This window comes from Callorhinus ursinus, unplaced genomic scaffold (assembly GCF_003265705.2).
Source record: "Callorhinus ursinus isolate GAN/ISIS: 27379988/994484 unplaced genomic scaffold, GSC_fseal_2.0 scaffold50, whole genome shotgun sequence".
NCBI classification, from domain to species: Eukaryota; Metazoa; Chordata; class Mammalia; order Carnivora; family Otariidae; genus Callorhinus; species Callorhinus ursinus.
The window spans coordinates 6,062,144-6,084,784 of NW_027397112.1; the positions used below are offsets into that span (position 1 = coordinate 6,062,144).

Below are 22,641 nucleotides of genomic sequence, written 5' to 3' on the forward strand. Positions count from 1 at the left end.
AGATGGCATTTCCTCCTCCTGAACAGATATTCAGAACTAAGTTTTCTACCAAGAGTTATTGAATGTGCACACCTGTAACACTGGCTAACAAACAAAAAACCTATACAACCCATTTAGCTACTGACTTCCACAGTCCAGGACTATGTCAAATTTACGTCAGCTCTTTGCGCAGTCAAAAAGGATATTCCCTGAGGGGGTTACGAGACATCCAATCTTCAAGGACTAAGATCACAGCAGGTTTAATAAAGAAGAACAGATGTCAATGTAAAAGGGGGAGATTGTGGAATTAATTGTAAAACAAAAAGTGACATGCTGAGCAACATTCTTCCAGTATAAATAATGTTAGAACATATGCAATGGGAACAATTGAGCTTATTTTTCTTTTTAAGATTGCTATTATTTTAAACACTTCTTATTTACATTGAAAACAATTAACACACTTTAACTAGTGACATTATTAAAAAGCTAAGGCCAACCGATACTTTGTGGAAAGGGAAAAGCTGTAGTTAGGATGCTAACACAAAGAATTTAGGTCTGCTCCCTAAGCAAAATAGAACAGGAGTGGGTGGAAGGCTACTGGATAGGGACCAACTGAGCTCTAATGTTCTGTTTCTCGGGTGTGTCTGCCAGGCAGAGGGGCTGATCCAGAAAACTTAGTGTCCTTTGAAGCCAAGAAAAGACAGTGGTAGAAGAAAGACTGTCTCTCCAGCTCTGTCTCTGTATCTAACTGTCCTCAGTAGGACTTACAGAAGTTTGAGATAGGAACACATTCTTTTACAATTAGTCAGTGTGTGCCCTCCTCTTTGCTACCAGCCCCTCTCCCTATCTCACAGGTACCCAGATACCATCTCAGGAAGAGGGGTGACCGCAGAGTTCAATGGAGCAGGAGGCCAAGAAGGTGTTCCTTAATGAACAGGAAGCCAGACATCTGCCAAAAGAATGAACAATGGACTAACAAGGACACCCAGAGGATGCCTTGTACAGTGGGGGTAAGGCTTATGATAATGTATGGTCTTCTTTTAGTAAGTCAAATATTTATGAAGCTACATGGCTCAACAGTAAAAAACTAAAAAAAAATTCTTTATTCCAATGAAAGCAGTATTTCCCTCTCTGGTTCAGATATCATTTTGTAGACATGAAATATATTTAAGACCTTGCATTGAGACTGTATGAAAACATCAGCAAAACAAAACAAAAAAACTTTAGCAATAAGAAAATCATAATTTTAAAGGGCATGTATTCAGGTCAATACATGTCAGTAGAAATACTCACTTTTCTGAATGACAGAAACATTCTTCCTAGACATTAAGCTCCTGGAAGGCAGAATCTATGCTAATTCATCCTTAACCCTCTCCCGCCTCCCAGCACCTCGTATGATACCTTGCCCAATGAAAGCATTTAATGAATATCTGCTGAGTGACTATATGGATAAGTAAGATGAGATATACAAAGTGTTTTAAGAATGTTGTGCTATGGGGTACATGGGTGGCTCAGCCAGTTAAGCAAGTGACTCTTGATTTCAGTTCAGGTCATGAGCTAGCCCTGCATCGGCCTCCGCACTTAGCAGAGTCTGCTTGGCACTCTCTCCCCCTCTCCCACTGCCCGTTCCCCCTGCACGCTCTCTCTCTCTCTCTCTCTCTCTCTCTAAAATAAATAAATAAAAATAAAAAAAAAAGACTGTTGTGCCATATAACCTGTTTAATTTTAATTTGTATGTATTTAATTATTGAAGGGTTAATGTCTTACTCATTTTCCATTATGTATTTTACAAATGAATTAATTTTGTTAATATTACAACAGTAAATAATTATAAAAATAACAATAAAATCTTTACTATTTCAACTATTCTTTTACTTTCCATGTCATATAGCAAACAACAAATTCAAAACTTAAGTATAAAAATCATAAACCTATAGAACTCTGCATTTTATTGCCAAAGGTATTAAATTATATCAATAAACCCCCAGTTATTACTGATAACGGGGATGCCAGCATATGCAGAATTACTCACTATTCCAAATGACAAGAAGCAATTATTAAAGAAATTTTTAAGTAGTAGACAATTATTTGTTTTATATTCTTTGGTTAAATATTTAGCATTACTACATATATGATACAACAGAATACAAATAGCTCCCATCAATTGTATCATATTTTTAAACTGGTAGAAAAAATATATAATTTCAAAGTGTTATTATGAGAGGTTAATACCATAATGCTCTTCCCTCATTAAATATAATATACCAGGGGTGTTTTTACATTGATACCATTCATAATCAAAGTAAAGAAGCTGTTTATAAACATGAAAAATGACGCAAAATCTGATCACTGGCTAGCTGAAATAAACTTAAGAAATCAATGATTCTCTAAGGGCTAGAAAGCACGGCTTCATAAACACCAGCCCTCATTCTCAACTGCCTCATTGGACATTTTAAATGTCGTACAGTGTCCCATAAAACATATTACCTTTTTCTCATAGGTGCGTTTTAAATGACTTTTCTCCATTTGAAACTTATTTTCTTGATCCTGTGAATAATAAATATTGATTTTTATTGTACTTAAAGTTGCTACTAGAGTCAATACAATTTGTAACCTAAGGAAATAAATCAATCTACCGGATGACAAACTTTAAGTTTTGTATATTATTACAAGAGCCCTACCTGTCCAATCTTCTAAACTACAAAGAGAAACGTGAGTAGTTTTGTGTGAGGGCAGAACAGAAAATCTTAGTTATCCAAAGATGTTCCTACTCTCAAAAGGGCCTACTTTACAGTGGAAGAGAACCTTTCTGGTCCTTAGGATTAGGAGATTACTTAAAAGTAATCAGCTGACTCAATATAGAAATAATACATTTGAAATTATATCATATGTCAGTCTTTGGCAATTCTTGACCATGAGGCAAAGGGAAAGATCTACAAGATGTGAAGGAGAAAGAGACAGTTTGAAGACTGGTAGAGAGTAATTTAAAGGGAAGAAATTATTCTAAAATAATAATGTATTTAAATAAGGTTTATTTTTTGAATGAATCAAAAAAGATTATTCAATAAAATTATTGTTCTTTATTCTCTATATCCCATCAGCATCTACTTTTGTTAAAATAAGTTAAGATGAAAAATGATATAATGCAACAGAAGAAAAAAATGGCTACTTGTATGTCAGGATTTTTCTTAATTGACTCTTATTTATACATATAATCAAGAAAAGAAGTGAGTTTTAGCCACTGCTCTGTATAAAAATACAGGACTCACCCTTAGTTGTTGCTTTCTTTGAAGTTCTGACTCCTGGAGCTGCTGTTTTAATTGACAGATGTTCTCTTCTAGTTCTTTAATCATACCAGATGCCTACAAGAATTTTAAGAATAATGAAAAACAGTACCATCCTAGAACTTCTGGCTGAATAGACTTACTTTTCCCCCTGATTGAAGGTTTAATCAGAATTAAAATCATCTATAAATCTGAATGAAAAAATTTTTCTAAAAGTTTAAAAATTAATCTTTTAAAGTCAAAACATAAACTAAATTCTGCACAGTACTTAAAGTTACAAAAATGTAATACTGATGTAAAGATAATGCGCTTACAGAAAACCTTCTAAATTTTAATTTTAAAAGCAAATCCACTGGAATACTTTATTCATGAAATAGCAAGTAATTGACTACCTTAGAATTGCAGCTATAGGATTCTCTTTGTGGAGTATCTGACACAAAAGTGTGTGGGTGCCAGTAAGGGTGTCTATGGGTTCCTGTATGTATGTATGTGTATGTGATGATAGGAAAGCTAAAGCATGACTCAGATTTCAAAATAATAATAATAGTGTATATAGTTACTCTACAAAATGCATTATTAACACAACTGAACATTTCTACTTGAATTTTTGTATGTTTCCTCCTTTAAAAAAAATTTGGTACTTAAAAGGGTTAACTTATAGCAGAATTTAGTTTATTAAATATTTATATTATGCTCTGTATTAGACATTCAGCATTTTCAGTATTTTAAATACCAATAAAAATTTTTTAAATTTCAGTTATTTCAAGAATAAAGCAAAAAGAGACTAATTTCAAGTGCCAAATAGTTAGCTTCCACATGGCTATCTATGGCTCTATGCTGAGGAAGGTAAGTAACTACTTTGTGTGGCTATATCTACCAGCATATAATACCTTAGAAGCTGAATGAGCATGCTCGTTTTTCAGAAGGCTTATATCAGCATCATATTTGGCTTGTAATACTCTCATGTTTTGTTCATAATCGTTTACAAGATGATCTTTCTCTTTATGCAGTGTGTTGCGCCTAAAAGCAATAAGAGAATAAAATATACTTCTCATACATTTAGAATATCTAAAAATGAACATTTTTAGTGAACCAAATTCAAATGCATTATATTTCAATATATCAAGCAAGTATCCACATTTTAATCAGCTGTTCTTAAACGTTATGCTTCTTATATTAAATAGGACTTTTAAAATTAACAAATGGCAATATTTATGCTAGAAACATCCCAAGGTTAAATGCACAGGTGTGATTAATTTTGGTAAATAATTTTTAGAGTTAATATCAGTACTTTACAGCCACATCTGATAGATATCTGACTTCAGACAATACCTTGCCTTTACTTCTTGTAATTCATTACATGTTATCTGGTAACATCTTTCAAGCTCCAATTTTTCTTGAATTAATTTCTGTCTCTGTAAGTTACTGTTCTCTGCTTCTCCAGTCAGCTGCTGGACACGTGACTCCAGTTCCTTGACCACCTGGTTCTGAAAGAAGAGGTCATTGTTAGGAAAGCCTCCAACTGATTTTATAACACTTCTGTATCATTAAGTAGCCTGAAGAAAATATATACCCTATTAGAGATAAGAATACAGAAAATAAATGTATCATAAATCATACTGGTAAAAATTAAACCAACCTCTAACTCAACACGATCTCAAAAAAAAAAAAAAAAGAATGCTTTCTCCCATAAGAGTAAGACCATCATGTCTATATGCTTTTAGCTATTCATTCATTCATTCATTCAACAAATATTTACTAAATCTGGTACTATTTCGGGATCTAGGGGCAAACCAGTAAATAAGAGAGACAAAGTCCTTATCCTCACAAAAGTTACATTCTCTTTATGCAACTATTAATAAATGTATATTTGGCAATGTTCTTTACTCTTCACTTGAAGCTCTAGAAACTTCTTAAAATCATAAAAATAATGTACTATTTTTAATTAAAAATTTTTATTTTAAAAAATAAGTGATACACATATTATCACATTAGTGTATAAAAATATTTTATTACATAGTTGCAGTATTAGTGAATGAAATTTTCATTTGTTTCATATTTTTAGTTACTTACCATTTTATCAAAAGTACTGCATTTTCCAAAGTCTTCAAAAATTATCACATAATTAAATCATTTCCCTATTATATGATGTTTAAGTTATTTTGAATTTTTCATCTTTATAAAACTAGATCAATATGTTTATGACTAGGTACTTTATCTAAAATTAGGGTAAGCAGACATTAGCTGAAGGGACAATTGATTTTCATTTTAACAATTACCTTCCAGTAAGTGTGAGCAAATAAAAAAGGTTAGGATGATGTTCCAATCAATTAGTATCTTTTTATACTCATTCCACAATAAACATTTAAAATAAAGTTTAAGCATTAAATAATATTACAACCCCAACATTCTTTATTCATTCCATCCTTTCTTCATTATAATATGAATTTAGGTATATAATTTAAATTTTGGAAGCAACGGATTCTGAATTTGAGGAATGAAAATAATTACATCTAATGTAAAAACATGTTATATAGATATGGTATACAGAAAATACATACAATTCCTAGCTCAGAGTCTGACACATATCAGATGCTCAGATTTCTTCTCCATGGATCCTATTCACTCTGCCTCATTATTAATGATCCCTCTGCTTTGGGGGTTCCTTTTAGAAGATAGTTCAATTTTCCAATACATATTCTAAACTCTCCTTGTTTCCTAAATATCGATTGACTGGAAGAAACAAAGAAAAGAATACATACTTGGCCTTCCAGTTTTAAGTGGCAGAATAAAAATTATTTTTATTCCTCTTCTCTTGGAAATTACCCAAAAGAGACAAGATATACTAGAAACAGAAATGAAACTCTGTCTTAATAAACCCTTGGAGAGGAACTTCTATCTCTGCCTATGAAGGAGTAGCTTGCAGCAGATCACACTTGCACTGAGAAAAAGTGAAAAACCCAAAAGGCATCAAGAAAAAAATCAATTTAAAGGCATTAGAGAACTTCCAAGGCAGCCAGGACTTAAGGGGGCCAGAGAAAGAAACCTCAGAGAGATGAGTCAACTCTCTCCATAAGCCCTCCCCTTTGAGGCAGTCCCCAATCTTGGCGAGTGGGGACGAGGCTAGGCAATGAGAGCGGGGGTGGCCTAGGAAGACAGAACTTGAGGAACCAAGATCCCTGAGAGAATGGGTGCACATAGGAGGGGGTTCCACTCAAGCAATTTTCTCCGCAAGGAATTTCCCAAATTCCTAACATTTATAGCGCAGATGGCTAAGAAACCAAAAGAAAATACTCTGAAATGCAGACTAGAGTTTTCGGCAGTGTCACTGTACTTAGGAGTAAAAAACTGTAGATTATTCAAGGAGGAAGGCCCCTGGTAACATCAGAGACTTTCACCTCAAACTGTGTAGAAGGCCACACTAGGAGTGGGAGTGAATCAGAGGTAGACCAAGGACTGCAACCTGGCCTTGAGTCACCTCGGTCCCTGAATGGATCAAGGGGAGCTGTCTCCACACCAGACACCTCTTGTACGTTAGGGTGGCACCACTTTGGGGAAGACGACATCATCCAGAGCATTTACTATCTTTCATACACAATGTCTAGCATTCAATCAGAAAATACCAGGCACATCAAAAATTGGAATCAAGAGAAAAAAAAAACAACAGAAATCGACATGCAGAATGGTCCAGATACTGAAATTTAAAAATCTATGAGGAATATGTTACATGACTCAAAATATATGAGGAATGTCTGCAAAATGAAATGATGATCAAATAGAAATGAGGGAATACTCCAAGAAAGCATGACCCATGCCTGGAGATCTTAGAAAATGTCATCAGAACATGGTTATACAAACTAAGTGCGATGCAAATAATCTGTTGCTTGGTTCAACAATAACATATATACAAGTTGTGACCAGCACATCTCTGAACCCAATCTGGCATGAAAGAATAAGCAGGAAAGTCTGGGCTAGGTGAAAAATCACACAAAACCACATTCCCAGGAAGCAAATTATGACCGAGGTCAATTCAGAGAAATAAACAACAGTATGAGAAGACTTACAGCGCCTGTAGAATAAAAAATGCAACAGAATTCACTCACATAGTGAGTTATTCATTCTATTATCACCCGGCATAGTAAGACAGTTATTCATTTTATTATTTTTTAATTTATTATTATTTTATTTTTATGATGTATTTTTAAGGCATCTTCCTAACACTCATGGTGTCTTACATAAAATAGACCCAAAGTAAGTAAAATAAATTTAAGGGAAAACATACAGATGTATATTGAAATACCTTAAGGACAACAATATTTAGGCAAAGTAACCTTTTTAAAACTGAATACAAAGAAGTGAGAGGATAAAAAATAAGAGAAGGCTCAAAATGGGATAAAAAGATGTTCAGGAAAAAAGATGCTGTTGAATCATTACTTTGCAGGCTGTGACAGACAGTGTAGAGGGGAATTCCAGGTAGAGAACAACAAGATCAAGGAAGAAACAAGTAACTGTACAGTTAATGACAAAGAGATTACCTTGTGTGCAAAGAATACCTTCCCACATCGTGAACTCAAAGGTGGCACTCGGAAGATGAGGCTGGAGTTCTTGAATGGGCATGGCTTATAAGCAGAAGTTATAACAGGCATCAGATTAGTAATTAAAGTTCTCGATCATGGGCAAATGGGACAAACTGCATTTGTGGGGTATGGAACAAGAGGAGACAGGGAGAGCAACTAGCAGGTTACTAGAAGCCTCTTGGAATGAGGCAACAATGGCCTGAACTCAAGTGGTAGCTGTGGAAACAGAAGGGAAGAGCGAAGATCCAAGAAAATTTTTGGAGTAGTAAATAGTATGATTAAGTAAAATACCGAGTAAAGGAGATGACAAGTGGCAAGAATTATAAATCTTCCAGGCTCAAAATCTAATATGCCAAGAGAATTATAGCACATTGAGAATTAAGGAAAAGCTCAGCAAAGAGTATTATTTTGGTAGGAAATAAAGACATGATTTTCAAGAAGTTACATATTAGGAAATTATAAAATATCCAATGGGCCTTCGGTTATGCAACTGATAGAATAAGACATAAGGACTGGAGATACAGATGTTGGAATTTTACATACAAACATTTGAATCCTATAGGAGCTAAAAATTAGAAAGGGTTAGTAACTCAGCAACTATTTAGAGTGGAAAAAGATTGATATATTTTATCTTATTACATAAATTTATTGAAATATGACAAAATGCTATGCAAATCTTAAGTATACATTTTTAACAACTGTTTACAAATTGAAAATACCCATGAGCCACTACCAGATGTAAACACTACCAGCCGTTCTGAAGCCTTATTCGTCATCCTCTCCACAAAGGCAACCACTACTCTTTCATCACAAAAAAATTAACTTTGGCTTTGTTGAGCTTCCTATAAATGGAATCATAGAGTACTCTTTTGGGTCAGGCTTCATCATGCATATTGTATGACTGAGAGATTCATCCATGTCATGGGGTAGAGCAGTAATTAAAACTTTTTCATTGCTATATATAGTCCCTTGTATGAATATACATAAAATAAAATAATGGATAAAATAATATCCATTTTATTGATGGATTATTTTCAGTGTCTGGCTATTAAAAATGTTGTTATGAACACTTTCATAAATATTTTATGGTAGATATGTATGCACTGATTTGTTTTGGCTATACTTCCTATAGTGAATTTGCAAATGATTTGAGTCACAATTGATTTGAAAACTATGCCCATGCAAAACTCTGTAAGTAAATACTTAACAACAGCTCTATTCATCACTGCCAAAAAACTGGACATAAACAAGATATCCTTCAATAGATAAATGAATAAACAAACTATGGTACATCCATATAACTGAATGTTATACATCAATAAAAAGAAATGAGTTTTTAAGCCACAAAAACATGAAGAATCCTTAAATGTACAATTGCTTAGTGAAAGAAACCAGTCTGAAAAGGATGCATACTGTATGATTCCAATTATATGACATTCTGAAAAAGACAAAACTAGGCAAACAGTTAAAAAGATCAGTGGTTCCCAGGGATTCTAGAGAGAGGGGTAAGGGATGAATAGAGTAAAGCACAGGTGGTTTTTTAGAACAGTGAAAATATGTCTGACACTATAATGATGGATACATGAGAAGATGCATTTGTCAAAGCACACGGAATTTTAAAGCACAAAAAATGAGCCCTATATTATGCAAATTTAAAAAATCATTTAGGAATTGGGGGGAATCTCAGGAAGAAATGCAGACTGTGACAAGAGAATCTAGTTATATTACATATACATAAAAAAACTCACTGAAGGGATGGGGGGAAAGTGATGGCCTAAGCAATTTTAAAATGAGTGGAGTCTGGAAGGCCAAAAGCAAAAAGTAACTGCTTATAAGCACTGTACTCAAAGTTGGTTCCCATGGGGGTATGGATTAATAACTCTGATACTGGTATACATGTATATGGGAATGGAACAACTAAGTAACAATGAAGAAGGATGGTGGAAGCCAAGTTTCCACTGTTAGACTAAGAATTTACAGATACACAATGGGAAAAAGCTAGAACAATCCATGTGGTAATTCATTTCAGTTACAGACATCACTAAGAAATTATGTTTAGATAGATGATTACATATAGAAATATTTATAAAAAGGCATATATACACAGGTAAGTATATGCACAAACACTCCCTTGCTCCATCAGGTAAAAGGGCATAAAAGAAAAGACACCCCAACAATACTGAGCAGACCTAGGACACAGGTCTTGGTTTCTAATACCTTCTCCATTGTATCCACATTGATGGGGGTATGTCAAAGGGGCACAGGAGCCCACTGAAAGATCTCCCAATGGCCAAAGCTGGAACAATTTGAGCAAAAAAATAAGGAATATTGGATTATAACCCAGAATATAAAATAAATAATATCCCAAGTCCATACCGATATAAATGATTCAATAAATGAATAAATGAGAAAGAAGAGACAAATCTCCCATGCAGAAAAACTTCAATTTGTATAGATACTCCATCCTCAAGTATGGAGAGCATAACTCCCTACTTCTTAAGCACAGGCTGCACATAGTAACTTTCTTCCAAAGAGGACAGTATGGAAAGGTGGGGAGTAACTTCATGGTGAAAACCCTAACAAACACTGTCTCAGCCAGGTGATCAAGGTTAATCTCAAAAGTGATGTCATTGGGCGCCTGGGTGCCTCAGTTGGTTAAGCATCCGACTCTTGATTTCAGCTCAGGTCGTGATCTCAGGGTTGTGAGATAGAACCCAGCATCGGGCTCTGTGCTCAGCAAGGAGGTTGCTTGTCCCTCTCCCTCCCCCCACTTGCACATGCTTTCACTCTCTCTCAAATAAATAAAATCTTTTTTTAAAAAAGTGATGCCATTAATTTCACATACCACTGATATGATGAGAATAGCATTGCACCTATGGGATCCTACTGCCTCAACCCAGAACTCCAGTCTAATAGTAAGAAAAACATGAGAGAGGGGCGCCTGGATGGCTCAGTCATTAAGCGTCTGCCTTCGACTCAGGTCATGATCCCAGGATCCTGGGATCAAGCCCCGCATCAGGCTCCCTGCTCGGCGGGAAGCCTGCTTCTCCCTCTCCCACTCCCCCTGCTTGTGTTCCCTCTCTCGCTGTCTCTCTGTCAAATAAATAAATAAATAAATAAATTCTTTAAAAAAGGAAAGAAAAACATGAGACAAAATCCAATAGAGAAGCATCCTACAAAATGCCTGACCCCCATTCCTCAAGACTGTCAGGATCATGAAAAACAAGGAAAGCCTGACAAACTGTCACAACCAAGAGTAAACTAGAGAGACGTAACAACTAAATGTAATGTTATGTCCTGCATGAGATCCTGGACAACAGGACATCACATAAAAATTAAGGAAAACTGAATAAACTATGGAGTTTAGTTAATAATAATGTATTACTACTGATTCATTTGTTGTAACAAGTGGGCCAAAATAACGTTAAGATGTTAATAAAGGAAATTGGGTAAGGGGTATATGGAAACTGTGTACTATCTTGTCAAATTTTCTATAAATCTAATACTGTTTTTTTTTTTAAATAAAAACTACTTTTTTTAAATGGTCATTTAATTCAAAATGATGAACTGGTGTTATCTGGGGGTTTCTTTATAATTATGAGGCTGAGAGAAGAAATGCTGGTGGTGACTACAAAATGACAAATTCCAGCCATCTCAGAGAGGAGATGAGTTGCTCCATGAATTATCACATGTCCCTACTAACAACAGTTAACAAATGGCTAACAAAACTCTCAGGTGTCTAAGGCCCTTTGATACTTTTTAAGGTTGGGGTTCTTAAACTTGATACAGGTCCATGAACACAATTCAGAGTGTCAGGAAATTAGAGTGGAGAAGAAATCTCATCTTAATTTTCACCACCCTAATTGACCTTCAGCATTTCCCTTCATCTAAGAATATAGTCAACAAACCAAGGTAGTATTTAGCAATACCTACGACTAACAGAAATCACAGATATTTTTATAGTCCATCATAGTTTGGGATAATCACTAAATATTGTTTATCTTCATTCTTATTCAATAAATTACAATGGTTACCAGGCCCACTGGTAAATCTTGATATTTATTGCATTAGTTTAGAAACATATGTATTACTTTACTATGACTTTGATTTATTAATATTTCGATAACTATAACTCAATAAAACTTCTTCTCTCTGTAATCTTAATATTTTATTAAACTTCAAAAGTATTTTTCTGAGAAGGACTACATAGACTTCACAAGATTGCCAGTGGGATCCATGATACAGAAAAAGGTAAAGAATTCCACTAACAGAGCCTAAAATCGCAACAAAGCCATCCACTAAGACTTCAGTGTGTCTAAGCGTTGATATGAATAGAGCTCTATATTTTACAGCTGTCACCTCCCCAAGCATCTAATAATTTTGCTATAACTTTCATATTTATAAGTTCTAATATATTGTTTTAAAAACTCACTGTTTACATGTTTTTATTATGAATTTCAGACAAGAAAACCCTTGCCAATACCAAAAGATGTAAGTCTAATAATCTATACAAGTATCTGCTTACAACAAATGGCAATGAAACAAAACAAGACTCAAAAAAAAAAAAAGAAAGAAGGAAAGAAAGAAAGAAAAAGCCTGAAAGAACAACAAAACCAAGAAACTAATTCTCAGTGACAGTCTCGTCTTTCATCTTAAGCCATGCCTTGAACTCTACCTTATTTAATTATTAAATCAGGAGCTGCTCAGCAAGATCTGTCTAGTTTTGATGATTCTTAAATTCAATCCTGCTGACAGACTCTGTTCATTTTTCTCTATATTTACTGTTACCTAATGACAAGGTCTGAATGCTAATTTTTAACTTCAAATTTCATTAAAAATAGAATGAAGTTTCTTTGACAACGACCGCTTGGCTCCAAAGCATCACTTTTCTTTACATCCCAAATGTATAAAAATTAAAAATTCCACTGTGAAAGATCTTGCTCTTATATTATTTAATTAATAAAATATAACTCTGTAGTCAACATTTTAGGCAATCAAGTTTCAACTTTAAAATTATTATGTTTAATTCATGTTTGTAAAAATTTAGGATGTTGAGATGGCAAAAATGTATTTCAGATATAAATTTCGTGTTCGTTCATGGATGTTGGATACATCATTATATTAATTATCCAGAAAATAAATTCTTGAATTTTTTTTTTTTTACCCCAATAAACCTGATCCACCCCTAGCCTTCTGCACTGCACTTAACAGCATCATCATTTGCTGGCTGATACCTATGTCCAAGCCAGCCCCTCTCTTACCTAAACTACAACAATAACTTCCTAACTGGTCTCCCTGCTCCCATTCTTGGTCCCTCACACTTTTTTCTCTGCCCAGGGCCAGAGAGACATGTTTAAAATATTAGAGGGAATCACTTCCATGTGCTCAATCCATTAAAAAATTCAATACAAATAAACTAAAAATTCACTGAATTGTACACTTTAAAATAATTTTGTAATATATAAGTTATACCTCAGTAAAGCGGTTTTTTTAAAAAAAAGAATCAATTACAATGGTCTACACAGCTTTCTCTGATTTGTGCCCTAACTTCTTTTCCTACCCTTCTGCTCCCAGTGCTAGGTCTATAACTGCCCCCTTGCTGTTCTCTGAACTTGCCCAACACATCCCAGTGTTAGGATCTTTGCACTGGCTATTCCTTCTGCCCGAAATGCTGTTCCCATATTATCACACGGATTCCTCCAATACTTCCTTGGGTCCCTTTGTGAATGCCCCACCTTCAGAAAGACTCTCCGTGGGGCGCCTGGGTGGCTCGGTCATTGGGGGTCTGCCTTCAGCTTGGGTCATGGTCCCAGGGTCCTGGGATCGGGCCCCGCGATCGGGCCCCGCGTCAGGCTCTCTGCTCGGGGGGAAGCCTGCTTCTCCCTCTCCTACTCCCCCTGCTGGTGTTCCCTCTCTCGCTGTGTCTCTCTCTGTCAAATAAATAAAACCTTTAACAAAAAAAGAAAAAAAAAAAAGAAAAGACTTTCCGAGACTGCCTTACCTGTGGTAGCAACCTCCTCCCCTCGATCCTCTCACACCAGAGCAGCTCAGCCTTTTTTTCCTTTTAATTATTGCTCCCTTAATTAAGGAAGCTTTTTAGTTATTTTTTCTGTTAGTTGTTCCTCACCATGAAATTTTAATACCCCAGACTTGCTGTACATAAACTGTGCCCACTGGAAGGTCACAAACCACTCTAATATCTAAAATTTCTTTTATCCCAACAACCAATGGATATCCCCTTGAGGACAAAATCACCTCCATTTACAAGGCAGGTCTTAAACTGAATTCTTTTTCATCAGAACACTTATCACCACTGGACAGTTATACTTCTTTATTGGCTGTCACCTGCACAAAAATGTGAGCATTATGGACAAGGACTTTGGTCACCACTATGGCTCCAGTACCCAGTATGATGCCTGGCATGTTTTTATAATAGACTACATATATCTCTTGGGTTTACTATGCTTTAAACAGGGAGGGGGGCTGACCCTCAGGGTAGAGGGCCCTGGAGACTGTTGTTGTTGAACTGTAGGAGCTCCTTACATATTCTGGATGTCAATCCCTTCCCACGTATGTGATTTGCAAATACTTTCGCTCTGCTTGAAAAAAGAAGGAAACAAGAGGAGGAGCAGGAGGCCACCAGCAAATGAAAATACTGGACATGAAAAAGTATAGTAGCTAAATAAAAGGTGGAATAGACACAATAAGCAGAAGGAAACCTACTAAAGAATTAATTGGTGAGAGTAAGAGCAGAACGGAAAACCATCCCAGGAGCAGAGAACAGAAAGGACATACAAAGAGGTAGAAAGCATAAAATAAAACCTAAGCCATAGGAACAACAGATCTTTTTGGAGGAACAATGGAAATAAATTTCTCCGAACACAGATTTTTTTTTAATTACGTTCAGTTAGCCACTGTATAGTACATCGTTAGTTTCTGATGTAGTGTTCAATGATTCATCAGTTACATGTAACACCCAGTGTGAACACAGATTTAAAGGGCTCAAATAATGCCCAAAAATCCACACCTAGGGACATCAAAGTGACATTTAACATTTATAAAAGTCAAAAATATTTGCTGAAGTTCAAAGCTGCTCATATCTTCTATACTTAAAAACCATTTTAGGCCATACTTCTAATGTTTTTTAGTGTTGTTCTATTGTCTTCTGATATCAAATACTGAGTTGAGGAAATCTGATGCAAGCTTAACTCTTTCCCCTTTTAAATGACCCGAGTTTTTGATGTTTTTCCTTTATCGGGGGTGAGGGTTGTGGAAAGAGTTTCAATCTGGCCGTTCAAAGGATTCTAAAGAGCCTCAAGGACTCCCCGGGACGGGCTCACCATACTTTAAGAACTGCTGTGGCATGAAATATCTTCAGAAAATAACCTCAAGTCTTCTGCTAAGATCCCAGGCTTCATAAAGGGGGTGGGAGAGGGGACAGGAAGATGTGGTTGTTTTTGGTTGTTAATTTTATCATTAAAAAAGTTTTATTATGGGACATTTCAAACATACACGAAAGTAAAAGGAAGAGTATGATAAACCCACTTGTGTTCAGCACCCAAAGTCAACATCTAGCTGCTTCTTAAACAAACTTTCTAGGAATCCAGTGTGTTGAAGCACCACCTGCACCTCCTCTTCCAGCGGTGACTGGTGCTGACAAGTCCTGAGCCTCCAGGAGAACCCCTGGTATCATCCAGTTTGCTTGTAGATTTCCTCAGTGCTGATTTAGGGTTCCGCTTTCTTGAACTGGTCAGTTTCAATTCACCCACTGCCTTTCCAACTCCAAAAATATTATTACTTCCATTATGCTCTTTGTCCTTCTGGGTTTACACCTTTTTCTTTATCCCTTTACTATCGTTTTTGTGGGAGGGGATGGAGGCCAACACAATCTTCAACCGGCCATCTTTAAGCAAATGTTGATTAACTTCTTGAATTGATCATTTTCTCATTTATGTCTCTCTTGATTATCATTCTTGTATGTTACATTTTCAAAGATAATATTTAAAAATTATCTATTGAGCACTTATTATATAACTTAATTTATGTATATTAATTTATTAAAAGTTTCCAACAAGGACGCCTGGGTGGCTCAGTTGGTTAAGCGTCTGCCTTCAGCTCAGGTTGTGATCCTGAGGTCCCAGGATGGAGCCCCGCATCGGCTCCCTGCTTCTCCCTCTACCTCTGCCCCTCCCCCCGCACTCTCTCTCTGTCTCTTGTGCCCTCTCTCTTACATAAATAAATAAAATCTTAAAAAAAAATTTCCAACAACATCTAGTACACTGTACTACTGTTGTCCTATCTAACAGATGAGGAAAATTAACATGTGAAGAACTCACATGGCACTCAAGTTAGTAAGCTGGGATTTGAACCCAAAACCCTAAAGCCCAAGTTCCAAGTCACTGTGGATCCTGCTTCCCATTTCTTTAACTCTGCGAGATAGTCTGTAGAACTGGTCTAGGGGTCTCCAAGACAAGCCAGAGAAACCGACTCTTGTTCAAATTCCACAGCTTTAAATTCAAGGAAGGCCAGGGCCCAGCCAGGTTGGCCTGGGTGGACTGTCAGTGGAAAATGAGAACTGTGTTCATGCCTAGGACACAAGGCTCTACCATTCTATAAGGTCATATCGTATACAGGAACAAGACTGATGAGGTGTACTTGCCTCAGATGTGAGGAGTCCTGTCCATGTACCCATGAGCCTACCTTTTTCAGCCTTATGTATTTTAGGAAGTCAGCTAACCTTCTCAAAGGCTGAAGATGCTCACTCTCTCAGACCTATCCTCCGCAACCAGGAGCTCCCTGAGGTGGCTCTTGAGGGGAATCCTTCATCTTTCCTTAGAGAAAGTGACTGGTCTCTCTGCTGTGTACTCTGGTGACCTCCTTCTGCATCCTCTCAGGAAAAGAACTTTTGGAGTTTACCCATGTGATATCTGGGTCTGGTCCCTCAATCAAGTTGAAATGAAACAGAAGGAAGGAACGAAGGAACGAAGGAAGGAACAAAGGAAAGGAAAGGAAAGGAGGGAGGGTCTCTAGAATGAAAGTCAGTAAAAACAACAACAACAAGAAAAAAGATTTGTAAAGGCTTCTGGGGGTTAAGAAGAAAAACAGTGGCACTGAAAAATCCAGAGTGAAATCCCACAGCAGACTTCAAGAGACTGTCCATTGTTGCATATAATCCTGTATCAAGTCAGAAGGTAAAATGTTTTTTCTAAATTCTATAACACATTTATTTATGCGCTGCACACACTGAGGAACCATGGAGTCATGGAGATTAATAGGACAGTTACTAGAAACGGCAAGAAAAGGAAAAAAAAGACTCACCGTGGACTGTGTCTGGGCCACGTATTCACCCTCCATTTTATTCAGACGCACGTTTGTGTCCTCAAGCAACTCTTGAATATTTTCTGTGTGCCGCTTTTGAAGATCAAACTTTTCCTTTTCCATTTCTGCGACAGCATTGTGGAGCTACACAGTGAATTCAAGAAGTGACTCTTTCACTATTATTATAGAAGAGGCTACTCTGCAATTCAGAAAAAATTGTTTTCCTATATTTCTCTATCTATTTGGTGACCTGAACAATAAAAGATATAAAACTCATAAATAAACATTCCAAGTAAAGAGATTATATAAAGCATGATTAAGAAACAATTTTTTTCAGGGCGCCTGGGTGGCTTAGTTGGTTAAACATCCAACTCTTGATTTCGGCTCAGGTCATGATCTCGGTCGGGTTCATGAGATAGAGCCCTGCATTGGGCTCCGTGCCCAGTGGGGCGTCTGACTGAAATCCGCTCTCTCCCTCTCCCACTGCCCCAACCCCACTCTCGCTCTTTAAAATAAACAAGTAAATCTTAAAAAAGAAAAAGAAACAATTTTTCTTGACTTCCCTGAGCTGAAAATTTTAATGAATAAACAAATATTAAAGGGAATTATCCACCTCAGGTAGAAACAGTAAATAAATCAGACAGATAACACAATGCCTTGGCTGAACAACACTAGTATTTGCCTGAAATCAGGAAACAGAAATATTTAGAATGTTGTTATTGACTAGGAATATTATCTCACTGTCAGGATTTTCATCTCGTTTGCACAAAAGTAGTGTTAAAAATGCTTTCCCCTTCACCCTAACCCCTGACAAGTAACTATTTATACCCATTCCATAATCTATACAAAAGTAGATTTAAAGATGGCATTTATAAATCAAATAGGGAAAGAGTTTGCTAAGTAGAAATGTATACTACATGTCCTCCTCTATACTGGTCTTTTTAAGATTATGTATCCACTGTTTAAATGGATGAAGCACCAAAATATCTATTTAACTAAGGTAAGGAAAACATGGTTCAGTGGATAGCTTCCAAAGGGAATTAAAAATCTGCTCCCAGCCTGGGGACAGTCCTTCAGTTATCTTAATGGGAGTGAAATTCTAACTCCTATCCCCACACCTAACCCCAGGCTCACTCAGTTGGTGGGGAGGGAAAAAGTCCAGAAGGTTTTAAAAGATTTGATTTCCCATTCATGAATAGGAGAGACAAGGATACAACACATGCATAGAGATTCTGATTTGACTAGGAAGATACTGAACTAACAGGGAAAACCCTGAGACATGGTGGGAACTCGAGACAGGATGTGCGCAGTAGTTGTGCTCATTATTAGCAAGGGCCCCAAGAACTTTTCTCATTTCTAGCTGAACAGGAAAAGTGGGGATGGCCCAGTATTAGCTACACAAAAGAAGACTCTAGGGTTTCACAAATTTCACATATGCAGTTTGAGCTATTTTTGAGTGGTACCCAAAAATCCCTGATATGCTGGGTTTATATTTTTGCCAAAGTCTGTTTTAAACTGGTGTTACATTTGATATTCAGAAGTCAGTCACTTAGTTGGCCCATGAATGTGGCCAAGCCCACAGCACCTAAATTTCAGTGCTGTCGACTGACCTATGTAGTAACTCTGACAAAGTGATTGAAAGGTCACTTAGAATTTTGTGGTTTTACTCATGTTGTAGTGGTTTATGTTTGTGGTCTCCCAGAGGTCCTATGACATATGCCTACTGAATGCTGCAAATCTACTACATCTAGTAGTCCACTAGTACATCGTGGTTTCTTGGGTGCATCCCACAATTGATTTACAAGGGAACTGTGCCTGTTGAAGCCAGAGGAATGTCTGCAAGTCAGCCCAAGTTATCTCATCCAGGGAACTTAGTTAAGACTGCAAGGGTAAACACGATCCTGGCAGAAAAACGTATGCTCTAATTTGGCAGACATGTCTGAGGATCAAGCAGGTGTATGTAGTCTAATAATCTGACTGGAGATGACTAATACTAAAGTATTCATCCGGAAATTTTATTAGTATCTACCACGGACCAGGCACAATACATCACTGAGAGCTTTCCCAGACCTAGAAATGAATTGGGGTCCAGGTAACTTGGTCTGGGAGGCTTTAAAGGGCAAACATTCCCCTGAGGGATAAGCTGTTTTAGCAGCAGGTATTATTTGTCATGCTCTGAAGCAGAGATCTTGCTAGGATTTATTAAGCCATCGGGATGCCACCAGGGCCCTGACAATGAGGAGATCTACCCATTTTTTTAGCCAGGTTTGGCAATGGGTACGGGGGATGCAGAAGACCTTCCCAGCATCCTACATATGGGTCTTGCACCTGGACATTTGACCATGTAGTTGCCTCATGCTAGAAGGGACGCAGAGAAACCAGGAATCTGTCTAAATAGATGGAGATGTACTGGAAAAGCCCACAGGTTAGTGGTGCAGCCACTCTGGAAAACAGGCAGTTCCTTGAAATGTTAAACACAGAATCACCATATAACCCAGAGATTTCACTCCTAGGGGTACACCTGTGAAATAACAGAAAATATTGTTCCTGGAACAGAGCTAAAATCCCTGTAATCTCCTAAGAGCACTAGAAGCATCTTTTGTTCTAATATTTGGTCTTTGACCCTGGTTCCTGGCCTAGAGCTCCTAAATCCCTTAGAATTTCCTGGGTGATAGGAGTGTGTGTTGTTCTAATGAGGTGACTTTGGATGGGCTCTTGGATAGCTTCAGGATGGGGCCGGTGACCCAGATGGTCAAGCCACACGATTAGAAGCTTATAACTTTCAGCCCCATTTCCCCATCCTCTAGGAAGGGGAGAGTGGCTAAAGATTAAGTTTACCATTGCTCCTGCCTGCGTAATAAGGCCTACCCAAAAGTTTAGGGCTTGGAGAGATTCTGGGTTGGTGAACACATGGAGGTACTCAGGGAGTGATGTGCCAGGAGAGGGTGCGGAAACTCTGTGCCCCTTCCCACATACCTCACCCGGTGTATCTTTTTGTCTGGTTATTTATCAGCATCTACTATTATACCCTTTATAATAAAACAGTAAATGTAAGTAATGTTTCCCTAAGTTCTGTGAGCTATTCCAGCAAATCATAGAGCCCAAGAAGGGTTTCATGTTATTCCTATTTATAGCAGCTTGGTAAGAAGTACAGGTAACAACCTGGGACTTTTGATTGACATCTGAAGTGGGGGCAGTCTGGTGGGATTTAGCCCCTACCTTGTAAGATCTGACACTAACTCTAGGCAAAGAGTGTCAAATTTAGTTGAGTTATAGGACATCCAGTTGGCATCCAAGAAAATTGCTTGATGTGTAGAAAACCCACATATCTGGAGTCAGAAGTATTACGAGTGTATGAGTGAAGGAAAATATAGACAGTGTTTTTCCCCATACAATAGCCAAGAGAAATGAAAACATATGGCCACACAAAAACTCATGCACAAATTTTCACAGCAGCATTATTCATGATATCCAAATAATGGAATCAATTCAAATGCCCATCAACTGATAAATGGATAAACAAAATGTGGCATGTCCATTCAATGGATTATTCAGTTCTAATGCTGACTGAACTCCTGATTTATGCCACAACATGATGAAACTTAAGAACATGGTAAGTGAGAGAAGTCAGTCACAAAATGCCACATAGGTGTGTGATTCTACAGGCAAAACTCTAGAGACAGAAAGTGGATTAGTGGTTGCAAGAGGCTGGAGGAAAGGGAAACAGGAAGTGATTGCCAATGGGTTTCTCTCTGGGATGACAGAAATGTCCTAGAAATTAGATAGTGATGACGGTCATGCAATTTTGTAAATATAATGAAAACCACTGCACTGTACACACACTTTAAAAGGATGAGCTTTGGTGGGCCTGGGTGGCTCAGTGGTTAAGCGTCTGCCTTCGGCTCAGGTCATGATCCCCGGGTCCTGGGATGGAGCCCCGCATTGGGCTCCCTGCTTGGTGGAGAGCCTGCTTCTCCCTCGCCCACTCGCCCTGCTTGTGTTCCCTCTTTTGCTATCTCTCTCTGTCAAATAAATAAAAATAAATAAATAAATAAATAAATAAAAGGATGAACTTTATGGTGTGTGAATCATACTCAATGTTTTTAAAGGCCCACAGATTAGAAATAGCATGGTAGAGTCAAATAACTGGGAAAGTTCTGTAAAGCCAGTCCAAAAGTACAAGTGTAGGGTTGTGACAGAAGGGGAGGCTTGCGAGATCCAGAGTGTCAGTCATGAAGAGCCCTGTCAATTTCCTACCGGGAAGGCACTGGAGTGCTTTAAACATGGTGGTGAGAGAAACCAGATGTGTGTTAGAAAGACCATCGGTGTGGTGTATTGTGGCGCATGGACTAAAGAGGGGAAGAGAGTCCAGTTACAGCAAACCTAGGAAGGGGCGATGGTCTCTGGAACTAGGGAGGGGACAGTGGTGAATAACAAAACAAGTAGAGTGAACAAAACAACTTGGCAAGTGATTGGATATGAGAGATGAGGCAAAAAGAAAAGCCTAAGCAGCTAGGCAGAGAGCAATACCACAGGGAACACGGAATAAGGGAAAACCCCTAGGAGGAGACTTTGTTTAGCAACAAAGGAAGAAGATGGGGTTTGGCGAGAACAATGGGATTTAGATCAAGGAGAGATCTTAAGTAGGTAGTTGTATAGCGGACTTGGAGTGAGAGATGTTGGATGGAGATTTCTATTAGGGATACTATGGAGTACATGTACACATATGCAGGCACACACACACCATACATACCCACGTGCATGCACATACATGCACACACGTGCACACTCACACCACCTGTCCATATAGATGCTTAATGATTTTCTAATGAATGACTGCATACATTACAAAATAATTTAGTATCAAGGGTGCCTGGGTGGCTCAGTCGTTAAGCGTCTGCCTTTGGCTCAGGTCACGATCCCAGGGTCCTGGGATCGAGCCCCACATCAGGCTCCCTGCTCCACGGGAAGCCTGCTTCTCCCTCTCCCACTCCCCCTGCTTGTGTTCCTGCTCTCTCTATGTCTCTCTCTGTCAAATAAATAAATAAAATCTTTAAAATATATAAATATATATATATAACAAAGTAATTTAGTATCAAAAAATTATCATCTGCTTATTAATTTTTGGTACCTATCTTGCTTGCACCAGGTTTTCACTTCAGATTTACATGCAATTGTACTTCATAAAAAAGAACTTCAATGCATTCATAAAAAAAAAACTCTGCAGTGCATTCATACCCACTAATTACTGTGTAGCTGTAAGAAAGATTTGTTCACCCAACTGAAGGAATAAAATGTACCCTCGTACATAGTAGAAGGCAGAAGACTTTTCTCTTCCAGGAAGATTTGGCAATTTAAACTGAAAAATAAGGAACTAGGGAATCAGACAAAGGGAGGAAGGGGACCAGCTATGTATGCAATGTACCTGCAACAAACACAAAAATATGCCAAATTTATAGAAAAGATAAAACCAAAATGTGAGA

At 37.4% G+C, this 22,641-nt stretch overlaps 1 protein-coding gene across 9 annotated transcripts in view; it reads right to left on the reverse strand.

Annotated features, from left to right (window-relative positions):
* CEP112 (centrosomal protein 112) overlaps positions 1 to 22,641 on the reverse strand; it is a 456,418-nt gene that overhangs the window by 336,253 nt on the left and 97,524 nt on the right. For all 9 annotated transcript variants that reach the window (XM_025889895.2, XM_073883235.1, XM_025889894.2 and 6 more), the window contains 5 exons: positions 17,159 to 17,302; positions 4,596 to 4,750; positions 4,154 to 4,283; positions 3,249 to 3,341; positions 2,467 to 2,526 (listed from right to left, as the gene is read on the reverse strand). In XM_025889895.2, the coding sequence (XP_025745680.1) occupies positions 2,467 to 2,526; positions 3,249 to 3,341; positions 4,154 to 4,283; positions 4,596 to 4,750; positions 17,159 to 17,302 (582 nt within the window). The remainder of the gene's footprint in view (positions 1 to 2,466; positions 2,527 to 3,248; positions 3,342 to 4,153; positions 4,284 to 4,595; positions 4,751 to 17,158; positions 17,303 to 22,641) is intronic.